The following is a 14558-nucleotide window of genomic DNA, read 5'->3' on the forward strand; positions in this document are numbered from 1 at the left end:
ACCCTTTGCACCTCTGTGCAGACCCTGGGCACAAGAGCATTTGAGTTTGGGTGTGTCATGCAAGTATAAATGACGAAGTTTGCCCAACATTTTTCTTTTCTGCGAGGCTATAACTAATCCCACGGAAACTTCCTAGCTCGCTCGTACAAGATATATACTTGTTATAGGAGAGTGTTCTTTACCTGCAAATGTCAATTTTCGTAAGGTCTTCTGTGTTTTACAAATCCTCACAAATGGGGCGCCTGGGTGGCTCAGTCAGTTAAGCGTCCGACTCTTGATTTCGGCTCAGGTCATAATCTCAGAGTCCTGGGATCGAGCCCCACATGGGAGAATCTGCTGGAGATTTTCACCCTCTGCCCCTCCTGCATACTGTCTCTCAAATAAATAAAATCGTTAAACAAATAAAAAAAGAATCCCACAAATGATTCTCAGATAATTTATAAAATTAATGTTCCCCTAGATTATTAATTTGAGGTTACAACTTTTTTTTTTCCTGTAGAATTCAATGTAAATGGTGAATTTTAACTCAAAAAGACAGCCTTTTCTGGGAGGAAACCAGTTACCTAGACTATTAAGTGCTGTAGCCAAAGGTTATAATTCTGTTATTTTGAACATTTCCTAAAGAATTATTTGTAAGCATTTCAGACAGTCATTTTTTACATTATAATACTTTTTACATTTACATTATAATACATTTTTTACATTATAATACTTTGATCTATTAAAAAATTTTTTTAAAGTCAAAGAAAATGATGAATCTTTATGATCACCGTGGAAACATCAGTGTCTTTATGACTATATTTTCTATTTTCAGTTCCATTTTGGGGATTTGGGGACAAAAAAAGGTTAACTTGAGACAGCCCTAATTTCCTTCCCCACCCCCCCAAATGTTTAAATAAATTCGTGGGTACCATAAAGATATTTTATTTTAGGGTTGGGCCACAAAGTGACCAGTTAAGTTTTTTCAGGCTGAATGTGTTTTGTTTAGGAGGTGGCAAGTTAAGAGGAAAGGAGAGAATTAAAATATTTGCAAGATGTCATTAATCTCCAGCAAGAGCCTAGAGTTGTTTTTTTTTTTTCCCCTCTTCATTTCAGAACTAATCCAGCTTTCTGTTATTTGGCTCAGAAAAGTCTTAAATCTGTAACAAGAGAGTAACTTCCTGTTCTCAAGAGTATGGCTGCCAAAGAAAACATTTACAAGAAAAGTCCCAGGGCCAAAAAATTGCCTACTAATTATTTCTGAACCCCCTCCCAGCCCTAATTCAGGAAGGTGAATGCTGTAAATGCTGTATGTTAAAACTCGAAAGTATGTGTTGAAAAATGAAAAGAAAACCCCTAAGAACTGTTAGCTATTTATTTATATTTTATTGCATTCAAATTACATGAGTTTTATGGCCCTTGGGCACAAATTAATGTTTCTTAGAATATTTTGTTCGGAGTTCCACAAAGATTATACTATACCTTTATCAGAATACATTATGGAAATTTTTACCTGGTACCTTTCCAATTGAAGAAGGGAGAAGCAGCCCCAACATTCAGGATCTGACCTTGTACTACTAGCTAGGCTGTGATATTGCTCCAAGTTGGCCTGACACTCAGCAGAGAGCTCTTTTTTTTTTTTTTTTTTGGATTTATTTATTTGAGAGAGAGAATGCAAGCGGGAGGAGGGCAGACGGAGAGGGGGAGGAAAATCTTAAGCAGGCTCCATGTTGAGCAAGGAGCCCATCCAGGCCCTCCATGGAGGCTCCATCCCAGGGCCCATGAGATCAAGACCTGAGCTGTAACCAAGAGTCAGATGCTCAGCCGATTGAGCCACCCAGGCTTCCCACTCAGCAGTGAAGTCTTGGTGTTGTCCTTAGTGATCTGTCCATTCGTTGCAATGCCAATCAGAGTCCCAGAGCTTTTCGTAGAAATGGACAGACTGTAAAGCTCATGGAAATACAAAGGCTCTAGAATAGTCAAAACCATTTTGAAAAAGAAGAGCAAAGTCAGAGAGCCTATGCCACGTGACTTCAAGCCTTATTTAGAATAAGATGGGCAAGTAGATCAATATAACGAAGTAGTGAGTACAGAAATAGACTGATGCAAATATGGTCAGTTGATTTTCAGCAATGGTACCAAAGTGATTCAGGGGAAAATGGGTAGTCTTTTCAAAAAATGGTGCTAAATATAATCTCCACCATGTATTAGTAATCTAATCCTGTCCAACAAATTACCCCAAAATTTGGTGGCTGGTCTCTCTCTGGTCTTTTTGCCTCTGCCCCACTTTCCAGAAACACATCTCCAGCCTCCCTTTGGGGCTTTCCCTTCTCTGACAGATTCAAATGGGTTACCCTCAAATTCGCATATGAGGAAAAGGAGACTGCAGTTTATTTAATCTGTTTATCCAGGCACATTTTTTCCCCTGTTTTCCTTCCTGCACAATCCCACTCACTAGTATTCATTGAGTCTCTAGTCTGTGTCCAATAGGAGGAAATCCTTAGATTTGCAAATATTCACGATGCAACAGCTCCTTCCCAGTAATTATAGTAATAATGGCAAGTATCAACTGCTGGCATGTCTCTGCGGCAGTGCTGGAAAGTTTTTCCACGCTCTCTCACGTGATCTGCACAGCCAGCCTACGAGGGGAATGTAATTCCATTTCTAGGCAAAACTGCTTATGGGAGTACTGAGCCTGAAGCAGGCCTGACCAAATGGGTATTGTGACTTAGTGGCAGGATTGAGACTGACTCCAGGCTTTCCACCTGTGTTCTGGAATCAGACCTGCGTGGTTTCAGACGATTTTCATCTCTTTGAATTTCAGTTTCCTTGTCCACAAAATAGCACTAGTAACATCTCCCACACAGAATGAGTGGTTGCAAGGATTTAGTGGATATATGCTGGGCCTAACTCAGTAACTCTTGGTCTCCTGTATTTCCCCAGCCAGGGCTTTTTCTGGAAGACTTTCCATTTGTAGATTTCTTCGTGATTATCGACGTTTGGAATGAGTCCCCTCCTTTATGGGAAATTACCCCCAAGGAGCTCACATCATGGGAGAGACAGGAAATGGACATGATGATCAGTCATTAGATGTAAGAGGACAAGAGAAGCCTCAGAAAAAAGTCCCCCTGGGATTCAGAGACAGTAGAGGTCAGGAGGAAACAAACTCCCTGGCAACAGTTTTGGAGAGGAGAGGGTCTCAAGGTGCACATACCTGTATTCCCCGCATCTGGCAGGCAGCACTGGGCATGCGCTGGTTGAACTGAATTGGGCCTCTGAGTCTGGATTATCAAGTAGTGCTATGGTCTGATGTGGCCTGAGCCAAGACAGGAAGGAATCCTGCCCTTCCTGTCACACGCCCCCACCCCACCTCTTGTCCTTGAGGGACCACCCTAGAGCTCCTGGAGCAGGAAGATAGCATTTACTGGGGAGGAGAGGGTTCCCGGGGTAGACTCAACACCAGTTCAGGGCCAGCGTTGGTTGGTACACCCTCTAGTCTGGGAGGAGGGCATGTTGTATCATGCAACTCCAAGCAGTTCCCCAGTGTCCCTCTTGCCCTGCCAGCCCCGAAATCTGCCCTCTGGGACAGGTCCCACCCAGACTCAAACTCAGTCACATGGCCTGAATTTTTTTTCTGTCTCCGTGGCTGGCTCTTTGCCTCTGACTAAGCAGCAGGCCTTCTCTGATTCCAGGATCCTGGGGGAAAGCCCACTCCTTCGAAGCCCAGGCCTGTTTCCTGTTTGCTGCCCATGTTCTCTCTGGGCCCTGGGGACACCTACAGGCCTGCAGCTTACACCTGCACAGTCCCTCAGCTCAGGGATCCAAAGGCAATATCCTGAAGGAACTTTATTCACTCTTTCATTTCTCGTTCCCAGTGTTGGCCAAGGGGTCAGGAAACCCCATTCTCATCTTGTTGTAAGAATTTACATGGACACAAATTTCAATAGGACGAGTTGGACCACATGCACCGAAAGACTTAAGTTTGCATAATTTTTGACCCGACACAGCGATTCCTCTTCTAGGAATTTATCCTGAGAAAGTAATTAGGCAAGTGTACAAAGGTGTATGTACAAGATGATTCATCAGAGGACTGCTTTAAAAAGTAAAGACAACCTCCAAAATTCCAACATGAGTGGATAGGTCGAGTAGACTATAGTACATCAGTAATACGGAATCCAGTTAACTAAGAAACAGTGGCATAGATTGCATATCTATATCTGTATTGAGTGATCACAATATAGTAAGTGAAAAGTGGTTACAAAGTATGTAATGAGATAGCATTGATTAAGTGCCTGCTGTGTGCCAAGCACTATTTTAGAATTCATGGATATTAACTCATTTAAATTTTTGCACCAACTCCAGCTAAGATCCCATCTAATAGGGGCTTGAAGAGGTTCTATAACTTGCCCAAAGCACACACTAGTGACTGAGCTCAGTCTCCAGAGCCCACGTTCCTAAATATCACGATTCTACTTTGCAATATAGTGCCATGTGTGTTTTAAAAACAAAACAAAATAAATAGTATGTGTGTGTTTTAAGAAAGCTAAGGATTGAAATGAAAATATTGATAGAGGCGTTATGATAGGATGTTATTTTTTTTTATTTAGCACAAAACCTTGCATACAAAACTCATTTCAGGAAGATAAAATTACTATGTAATACTAGAGTTAACTAGATAAATTTCAGGGTTTAAACACACACACACACACACACACACTCTATCTTATGGTTTATAAATGCTTCTATGGACTGTACCGATGGAAAGATCACTGTGCCCGGGCGTGGACATTCCCAAGCCCCATTCTGCTGTCTACCCCTTCTACCTGGTCATGGATGAAATTGAGACAACGTAGGTAGAACAAAATATATGGCATTTATTAAACATGTGACATAGGTTATAATATCAGAGTAGAGCATGCATGAACAAATTATTCATTTAACAAAAACACCAATTGATACTGAAAACATTAAATGATTACATGTCCATAACATACATAAATTCTCTTTCAGTTAAAGTGAGAAAGGAAAAAAAAAAAAACACAGGTGCAATAAATACACTGATTTTAGTGAGACCCATGAAGGCATAAGGCACAAATTAAACCAAGGGATTAGCACGTCAGAATGAGGCACTTGTGCCCGCAGGAGGCCAGGCTCCACCCGTGGCTCCCAAAGCCCCACAGAGATCCTGGGCACCAAGAGGAGAGAACACCCTTCCCTGGCAGGGTCAGGTCTCCCCAGGTGCCCCTGCGCCTGTAGATGGGCTTCTGGGCACCAGAGAAACATTGCCTCTAATACTTTTATGGGCGAATAAAACCTTCATGCTGTAACAAATGATCCTGGCGTGAATAACATGAAATTTCAAATTAATGCCCTTTTTCCTCCCAACCGAAGGCTAGTAAACCAGAAAATAAATTGTGAGGGAATTCTCCTAACAGAATGTCAGTGTCTACTCGGAAAGCTAATGATGGCCCAGTAAAGCATGGCTAGGTGTTTGAAATATGACCTCAGAAGCTCTCTTTCCTGCCCTCCCCTTTCACCTCACTTTTCCTTCATGTTATGTTTTAGAAGTAGATCAGAACCTCAGTCTCCTTTCTGGCTGAAACTTGTATAGGGGGGAAGCAGCAGCCACCCTTCCCAGACGTCGAGCCGCATGGTTCTAGGGCCTTTGTCCATCTGTACAAAGTGTCTCCACGTGCCTAAGTCAGAGTTTTCTTCATGGTTAACTCCAAGACCCGTGTGTAAGGGGTATAGTTCCTGGAAGGCATCGAGATTTCACGAGTCCTACCTGTTGGGCTGAGAAATGAGAAAAGGCAGGTTAGGAAGAGGGAACAAAACTCTCTGTGCTCTTCATGTAAGACAGCTCTAGGAAATAGTTTTGCCACCACTGTAGCCTACAATTTTATAAACTGATGAAGTCAGTTGAATCTTGCATTTAAATATTATAAGAGCAGCCTTCATTTTTAGCAACTTTTTTTTTTAAGATTGACTTATTTGAGAGAGAGAAAGAGAGAGCTGAGCAGAGGGAGGGGCAGAGAGAGAGAATCTTTAGCAGGCTCCCTGCTGAACACAGAGCCCAATGCGGGGCTCCACGCCAGGACCCTGGGATCATGACCTGAGCTGAAATTAAGAATCAGACGCTTAACCGATTGAGCCACCCAAGCTACCCTTTAGCAACTTTCAAAGGTTGTGCTAAGCATCGATAATTCAGAAAAATAAAAAACCGTGTATTTTGGGAACTCCTAACTTGGTGGGAAAGAGATCTACACAACTGTAATAGAATGTGTTAGGTACTGTAAGAGATGCGTAGTGAGCTGTGCTGGATAGTCTCCATTTGCCCGTCAGATTACTCTCCAGTCTCCACCTCACTCTGTGCCTGCCCTTGGGAAGCTGACGGTCAGCATCTCCTTACCCCTTAGCTTCCAGTTGGTTCTGACCAGTTGGGCACTGGTAGCAGGGGATGAGAGACTGGAAGGACAGAGAGGTCAGGATCTTCGTTCCTTCCTGGCCAGGCTGCAGCTTGGTAGTTGGCGGCATTCCCCTAGCAAAGGCCACAGCTTACAGCTCCCCCCTTTGTCTGTCCTCCTGGCTTCCTCCCTCTGCCTCTTCAGTTCCAGGCTGGTAACAGCTTCCACTGGGCTAGCTCCAGAGTACACCATTGTCCCTTGTTCACTTCTCTCAGAACTGCCCAAACCTTCATAAATAGTCCCTTCATCTAAGTATCTTCAGTCTTCCTGTCCTGTCAGGACCCTGAGCAATACAAGAATTAACATATTATGGGCACACTGAGGGCAGAAGGAGTTAGCAGCACTTAGGAGGGCATCTGGAAATGTGCAGAGAGAGGGGGAATCTTGCAGGGTGCCGAGGCACTCCTCAGGTGGTCAAGGAGAAGGGAATTCAGGCAGAAGGGATAGGCTGTGCAAAGGCCAAAAAGGGTGAGCACAAGGGCGGTGGGCATGGAAAGGAGACCTGTTGGGTAGGACTGGAGCAAAGAGTTCATGGTGCAAAGTGGCAGAAGACGAGGCCTGGTGGAGAAGGGCCCTGTGTGTCCTGCTAAGGAGTTCAGAAGGGGACACAGAGTCACTAAAGATTTGTAAGGAGGGGCAGGATATGCTCATCTTTTTATTGTAGCAAGATTCCTTGGCACCGCTGAGGGTTGGCTGCAGAGGGGTTAGTCTGGAGGCAGAAGCTTAGGAGATTTTTTTTGCTATTTAGTTGGTGAGAGAGAGATCAAGAGAACTTGAATTCTAACTGTAGCGCTGGAGGTGAAGTAGCAAGGAGAGGGTAGGGAGACACTGGGGACGTAGAATTAACCAGGATTTGGTGGCTGAGATGGACAAAGTCTCCCATTTCTTTTTCCTCCTGGACATATAACTACCTTTCCTAGCGTCCTTTGTAATTTGATGGGCCATGTGACTAAATGGACGGAAATGATGTATATTACTCATAGGTTTAGCCTGTAAAATCCTCCTACATAATCCTTCATGCCCAGTCTCTTCCCTTTCATGCTGCGGATATAGTGGCGGCCCAGGCAGGGTGACTTGCTGGAAGAATCCAGGCTCCTGAGTAACTGGGTGTAGTGAGGCCCATGCCGGGTAGCCTTGTACTGTCACATGAGAAATCCGTCTTGATTTTGCTAAGCTGAGGTCTGTGGGCTTTTTGTTAACAGAAGCTACCTTCCTTCTCCCCACTAATGCAGTGACCAGTTGCGTGTATGAGACAGGAGCCAGCTCCCTTCCCTGAACGGCCCATAACCGGTCATTCACAAAGTTAACTACTGTTTTGTCAGGTGTCTTCTCTATTCCCTCAGCCATTGGTCTAGTTCACGCTCTCTGAATCCTGGAGTAGCATTCTAAATGGTCTCCCTCCCTCCAGTGTTAGCAGAGTCTTCCTCCTCCTCAAATCCCTTACCCAGTTTGCTGTCAAAGACATCTTCCAGTGATCGAAGCGTAATACCGTTCTTTTTCAAAGTCTCCCCATCGCTTGTGTGATGAAGTCTGAGCTGCTGTGCATGGTCTTAAAGGCCCTCCGCCATCTCCTGTCCTGTCTCCCGTCTGGCCTTGCTAAGAAACAAAGCTGCCACCGTTGCCACGCTGTCAATCTCATGTCGTCCCCTCTGCCTTGAATGCTTCCCTAATGCAACGGATCTGATGAATCCCTGCCTGTATTTCAAGACTTGAACCAAACGTCACCTTCTATATGACCATGTCCTGCAGTCTTCACCTTTCTTTTTGTGCTTTTTGTCTGTTTCCTTGAGCAGTGGTGCTCAATTTTCTGCTTCCACAAGGTCCACTTTTGCTAAACTTTCCTAACAGTTAACACTTCCCACTACCCTGTGGTGATTTTCAACGGTAGTTGGCTTACAGCTTCTTAATGGGGTGTATTAGAAGCTTGGGGGGAATTTTAAACTTCACACGTCTCTCCCCAACATATTCAGTATGTCTCTTCCATGCTCTCCAAACTACCCTCCCTACATACACCTTGAAAAGGACTGTCATATAGTCTTTTTTTTTTTTTAAGATTTTATTTGAGAGTGAGCATGAGCCGTGGGAGAGGCAGAGGGAGAAGCAGACTCCCCACTGAGCAGGGAGCCCGATGTGGGGCTCGATCCCAGGACCCGGAGAGCATGACTTGAGCCAAAGGCCCACACTTAACCAACTGAGTCACCCAGGTGCCCCTAGGCTTCTTACACACCACTGGTAGCACCCCGTTGTCCCCTCTGTTCTGCACATCCTCTGCTACAGTGTCCTGAAGGCTGAAAACCACGCTCATCTTCATGACTCCAGCAGCTTACTCAGGCCAGGCACTGAGCTATCACGAAATGTATGGATGAGTAAAGAAACCAGAGGACAAGAGATTTCCAGGAGTGAGTGGTCAGAGTGTCACCTGCCACAGATCTGGCAATTCAGGGGTCCTCAGTGACCTGAGCGGGCAGTTTAGTGGCGTGCCAGGGCAGAAGCTGGATGGTGATTTGTGCCAACCACTGTGAAAATTCCATGTAGCGGAAATGGTCTCTGGTGATAATATCCTAAAAGCCCGTAAAATGCAGAAATATTTATAAAGGTGGGCTTTCCAGGTTTCAAGAACAGGCTCTGATATCCCAACCTTTCGAAAAGAAGTGAGGTATTTTATTTGGTTGATCACTAGGAAACAACAGGATTTCAACAACACAAATGATTTCAACCACAGAACTGAAATTCAACCATTTTCTTTAACACATTAATGCTATTGGTAACCTTTTATTATTCCATTAAAGGGGCAGGTCCCCTGGGGAAAACAACAGCAGAGTCAGCATATGAAGCTTTGACAAAAAGCTGCTTTGTGTTCTGGTCTCTACAACAGAAGTATGAAAATGTTGGCATTTTAAAGCACTTACTATGTGCCTGGCACTTTTGACCACGGGGAATATTTTTCATTACATCACACCTATTAAGACATAATTTATGAGCTTGCTGGAGACCAAGTGTCACTAAGGGGCAAGTAGAAAAGTTTTTTTGTTTTTCATCTTTCTCTTTGAAGGAAGGCTAGCCAACTGGAAATTGCTCTCAGTGGCTTTCAGTAACATGTATCAAACCTTTAAATCAAACTCAAGTCTTTTCTAAAAAATAGGTGTTTAAAAGCCTCTGAAATCACAGTGAGTGCCTTCTCCCCTCTTTCCTCCCTTCTTGGCTCTGTTGTAAGATCCTTGCTTTCCAGAAATGTATGGAATGCGAGGGTTAGATAAAGAGGGAAAGGAACTGAGGAGGAGAAACTGGAGACAGACGGTGATAGTCGACTAGACCTAGAGAACCCAGGTCTCCAGCAGGCTGGTGGCAGTGGGACAGGAGGGAGGAGACAGCCCTATACGGGCACTGAGGCGGGCCTGGGACACAGGTGTCTGCAGTGAACTGACCTCAGGGCCCGGGAAGGTGGTGGCAGCATCAAGGGAAATAGGAAAATGTGCCTACCCTGCTGGGTACTTTGTGCCTGTATCCCATTTCACCAGCCCAGCAGGCTCCTGAGGGAATTACTGTCAGCATTTTCTGGTTCTGGCTGAGAAACTGAGACTCAAAGAGATTAGGGATTTGCTCAGAGCTGTAGATACAGGGAGAGGCAGATCAGCCAACCCATGTTTATGGAGCATTAAGAAAGTGCTAGGCTGGAGAGCAGAGCCCAGGGTCCCTGTCCACCGGAGTCCACAGTGTTGGCAACAACGGAGAAGTGGTGGGGGTGTGGGGAGGAGGTCACAAAAGGGGCCTGCAGGCTCTGTAAGTAAAGGCTGATGTCGAATTTTTCCAGCATAAAAATCAAGCAGCTCTAATTGTAAGTCAGACGCTGTTAGCACAGCATGAAAGCCTGCCAGGTAGAGGGAGAAATGAGTCCGAGGTGGCCCATTCCTCTCCCGTGAGGCTGCGTGCCCAGTGCCCGGAATACACCGGGACCACTCTGACATCTCAGCTGACAGAGGCCGCCTCCATCACGAGGCCTTCGGGGGTTTTATGCACTGTGTAGAGGGTTTCAAACCACGGAGAGTTTAATTGGAGAGCTTAATGCATGCTGAAGCGCTACGGACTTGAAGCACTATCAATCATAACCACCAGTAAAAATTAATGAAATTGTCTTAGCACCCCCAAATTCACGTATATTTGATCTAGTGTCTTACATGAAAAATCAGAGTTTTGGTGTAGTTAATAGTAATAATAGCTATTCTTTATTAAGTAAGTGCTTAACTAGTTACCATGCTTAATGCTTTGTATATGTTTTCATTTAATCCTCATAGAAACCCTATGAGATTTGATATTGTCCTCTTCATTCCCATCTTAAGGATGAAATAATGGAGGCTTCAGAGTGATTAAGTAGCTTGCCCAAGGCTGTGCTCAGCGGGCAGCTGGTGGGCAGCAAAGCCCCATGGCCCGAGGTGCCCTAACTGGACCACACTGCCAGGTTCTTTGTGCGAGAACAGGTAGTGAGAACAAAACTCATGTGCAGAATTAAGGCTTAATGCAATACTTTTATTGATCTAAAACATTTTGGAGGAGGCCATTTTCAAAATATTCTGGAAAACACCATGGGATCTTGTATTAGTTAGATGCAAGTTCAAAGTCCACGTAAGAACCAGGAATTTTGTTAGAACACACACAATTTAGGAACTCTATTAGTATTTTAAAACGACACATGTACCGCACCAGGACGCCAAAGGCCTCTTTCCAATCCTGGCTGTGCAGCTTCCAGTGAATCACTCACCTCTCTGAGCCTCGATTCTGCAGTCTATCAAACATGGGGATTAAACTCGACCGGTGGGGGGAGGGGTTCCAGTTTTATTCAAACAAAATCTTACTTGGGGTCCAACATCTAAAACACACTAAAAGCTGAGTTTCTAAGTTTTGTGTTGTTTTGTTTTTCAGGAGGGGGAGGGTCCCCGCAGGCCAGCTCCTTGCTCACCTCTCACCCCCAGAGGCATCCGGAGGCCTCTCCCTGAGCCCCAGCACAGAGCCCAACGTGCAGCGAGGCAGCTCTGAGCAGCACAGGTGGGAAACTACTGCTCTGAATTCTCTCTAAAGACCCCGTGCTCCTTGCCACTCACACCCGCATGGCACCTTTCACGTAGTAGGCGCTTAATAAATATCGGAGAGGAAACGAATGGAATCTTACCCTGCCTTTTCGGAAATGCGGATATGTAGCTTTCATTTCCTCTGCTGATTGACCTATGCAGTGAAAGCGCTAAGATGGATCCTGGGGGAAACCAAATGTTACATTTATGGAAAAGCTGCTTTTAGATGCTGAAGTGGCTTCCAAGTTCACCATGGCCATAAGTTAAGGGTCTGTCAGCACTTCCATTATGAAAACCACTTTGTGGTTTCATAACTTAGCCATAAAAGTTTGCTTCGGGCTATCCTTCGGCATACAAATTGAAAACCTTGTTTTAAGCCAAAATGTGGGAATTAGAAAACAAACAATTTATTGGTTTCAGACATAGTTTTGTACCCGTCTTAAGCCAAACAAGATTTATTATGTGGGCAATTAAAGTGGACTAAACCACCTGGTTCCTGAAAAATAAAAAAGGAGAGAAATGGCCAAACTATATTTCAGAAGGAGTCCCTGGACATGACCATTGTTTTTGGCTATATTTTTATCATGGACGTTGTCCCCCATCTTGATGAGACCTCGAGTCTACTTACGTAGCTTTTTCCCTGCTTGAGTTGGTTAAACCTGTGAAATCAACTACTCTAAACCACTCACTTTACAAATTGGGAAACAGAGGCCCCAGCAAAGGCAGTCTGGCCTGAACACATCCTGCTGCTGGCGAGGAGGACTGGACCCAGGTATTCAACGTCCCAGTGTGGTGATGGGCTCCCCACCGTTTCCCACCAGATCTAACCATTCAAGGCTCCAGGAGCTACATTTTTCTGGCCTAATATCTAACACCACACACAGAAATGCCCCCGATCACACAGGAATTCACCGTCCTACACACAGTACACGAGGTACTTTGTGACTTTGGTTACCTTTAGGTAACCTCATTATCAACTTGTTTTATGTCCTGTTTGGTCCGAGCACAGTTTTGAGCACCTAGAGATGATGGGTTAGTTACTGGGTCAGCAACTCTAATCTTACTGGGGAGAGACCCAGGCCTGGGTGTGTGGGGCAGCTTCAGGACAAACAGGTCAGTCGTCGAGCTCAGAAATGCAACTGAACAGACTAAGTTGTGGTTATTATTCATCTGTCGTGACTGAAACAGATCAGCTTATTTGCAATGCTGAGCCAGTGCTTAACTAGACTGTGTCGTGGCACCAGGGATGAGATGAATTTGTTCAAGCTTTAGATCCTCCCTCCTCTATGTTACCAAAGCACCTCGCAGGTCCCTCTTGCACTGTTGTAAATGTCTGCCTCCATGTCTGTCTCCCCTTCCAGACTGCATGTGGGGCAGGAACCAAATCTCATTACTCTCCATAAGCGTCTCGCATGGGGAAGGTACCCAACAGATGTTTGCTGAGTGAATGAACGAACGGACGGGGGAACAAATGCATGCACTGCCTGACAGGGCCAGTCTCTCTCGGACATGGCTTCGCCACGCTTCTCTTCACTACCCCCTGCCCTGCACAATGCTCCCGCTCCTAGAGAAATGAGCCAGACCCCTCGGCAGTTACCATTTATCTTTGCAGAGATGTTTTTGATAGAAAGAATGCAATTCTGGTAATCACAACCCCATAAAGTATTTTCTTAAGTCAAAGAGGAATCTGAGTCAGAAAAATAGGAAATTCCCAAATACCTGGGGAGAAGATCACAGCCCACTCCAATCTCTCTGGTCTCCACCTCAGGCTTGGCCTGGGTTTCTATTAAATAGTCCAACCTGCTTTGTAGTTCATTATTCTAGAGAGGAGGAAAAAAGTACTTTTAGTCAAACAAATGGGTTCCCCCACAAACATGCATGATACAATTTATATGCATTATCCGATTTTCCCCTAGGACATGGACATCTATCATAATGTATTTAGTGAGCACATCTTACACAGTAGGAATTAAAGAAATAGATTGCCTCTATCCAGTTTTCTGTGCTTGCACATACACATGTATCCAATTTTACATCAGTGGAAACAAACAAAATACCCTGTTCCATGCTAAATTTGGGGTTTTTTCACTCAACAATTTGTTGTGAATATCTTGCCATGTTTATTTTCTTTTTATGTCAACAAGCTATTTTAATGGACTCAGAGCACTCCACTGTGTGGATGTACATTATTTTACTAGAGTCTCTTATTGATGGCATTTAGATATTTATCACTTCTCTTGCAATTATAAATAAGGTTCAGCTCATGTTTTAATACTCCCTTATTAAACTATAAAATGAGTAAGTCTATTAATTTAATTTAGTGGGAAATACCTCTCTAACTTAATAATTAGTATTTCATAGGTTTGGAAAATTCAGAATCTCAAACATATAAATTAGAACAAGCTCCTTGGGATTAAAATTAGCATTCTAAATAGTTTTTTTCAGGCCAGAGCCAAACATTACATAGGTTGATGATTAGATGCTCAGGAATTGGAAATTTGCCCCATGGGGGAAATGAAGGACAAAGGAGCAAGAGGGTTGCGGCTATTGGAATGAAAGTAGAAGAATCAGGGTAGTGCCTGACACCTAAAGGGCAAACATACACAAATTCCAGAAAGAGGTTAACAGTGGTTATCGCTGAGTATTGAGTTTTTAATTTTTTTTTAAGTTCTTTATTTTTCTGTAATGCTAAATTTTCTCTTTTTGTATATTACTAGTTTAATTCTTTCTTTGGGTTTTTTTCATCATGGTAAGTGTACTCTTTAGTCCCCATCACCTATTTCACCCATCTCCCAGCCCACCTCCCCGCTGGTAACCATCAGTTTGTTCTGTAGAGGTAAGAGTTAATTTCTTGGTTTGTCTTTTTTTCCCTTTGTTCATTTGTGTTGTTTCTTAAATTCCACATATGAGTGAAAGCATGTGGCATTTGTCTTTCTCTGACTTTTTTCGTTTAGCATTATAGTCTCTAGCTCCACCCATGTCATTGCAAATAGCAAGATTTCATTTTTTATGGCTGAATAATATTCCATTGTATAAATATATAGCACCTCTT

At 44.0% G+C, this 14558-nt stretch overlaps 1 protein-coding gene and 1 long non-coding RNA gene across 4 annotated transcripts in view; one reads left to right on the forward strand and one right to left on the reverse strand.

Moving 5' to 3' along the window:
- LOC109489856 overlaps positions 1 to 14558 on the forward strand; it is a 35283-nt gene that overhangs the window by 18124 nt on the left and 2601 nt on the right. Inside the window, exon 2 of the long non-coding RNA XR_002142993.2 lies at positions 11361 to 11483. This is a non-coding gene — a long non-coding RNA (uncharacterized LOC109489856). The remainder of the gene's footprint in view (positions 1 to 11360; positions 11484 to 14558) is intronic.
- Positions 4684 to 14558, reverse strand: part of MYZAP (myocardial zonula adherens protein) — an 87079-nt gene continuing 77204 nt past the window's right edge. The window contains exons 13-14 of one of the 3 annotated variants that reach the window (XM_034660921.1): positions 13226 to 13326; positions 4684 to 5772 (exon numbers count right to left, since the gene is read on the reverse strand). In XM_034660921.1, the coding sequence (XP_034516812.1) occupies positions 5676 to 5772; positions 13226 to 13326 (198 nt within the window). In that variant the 3' untranslated portion in view covers positions 4684 to 5675. The remainder of the gene's footprint in view (positions 5773 to 13225; positions 13327 to 14558) is intronic. The other 2 variants (XM_034660924.1, XM_002920672.4) reach the window with 2 other exon arrangements.

The sequence above is a fragment of the Ailuropoda melanoleuca genome, chromosome 5 (assembly GCF_002007445.2).
Source record: "Ailuropoda melanoleuca isolate Jingjing chromosome 5, ASM200744v2, whole genome shotgun sequence".
NCBI lineage: Eukaryota > Metazoa > Chordata > Mammalia > Carnivora > Ursidae > Ailuropoda > Ailuropoda melanoleuca.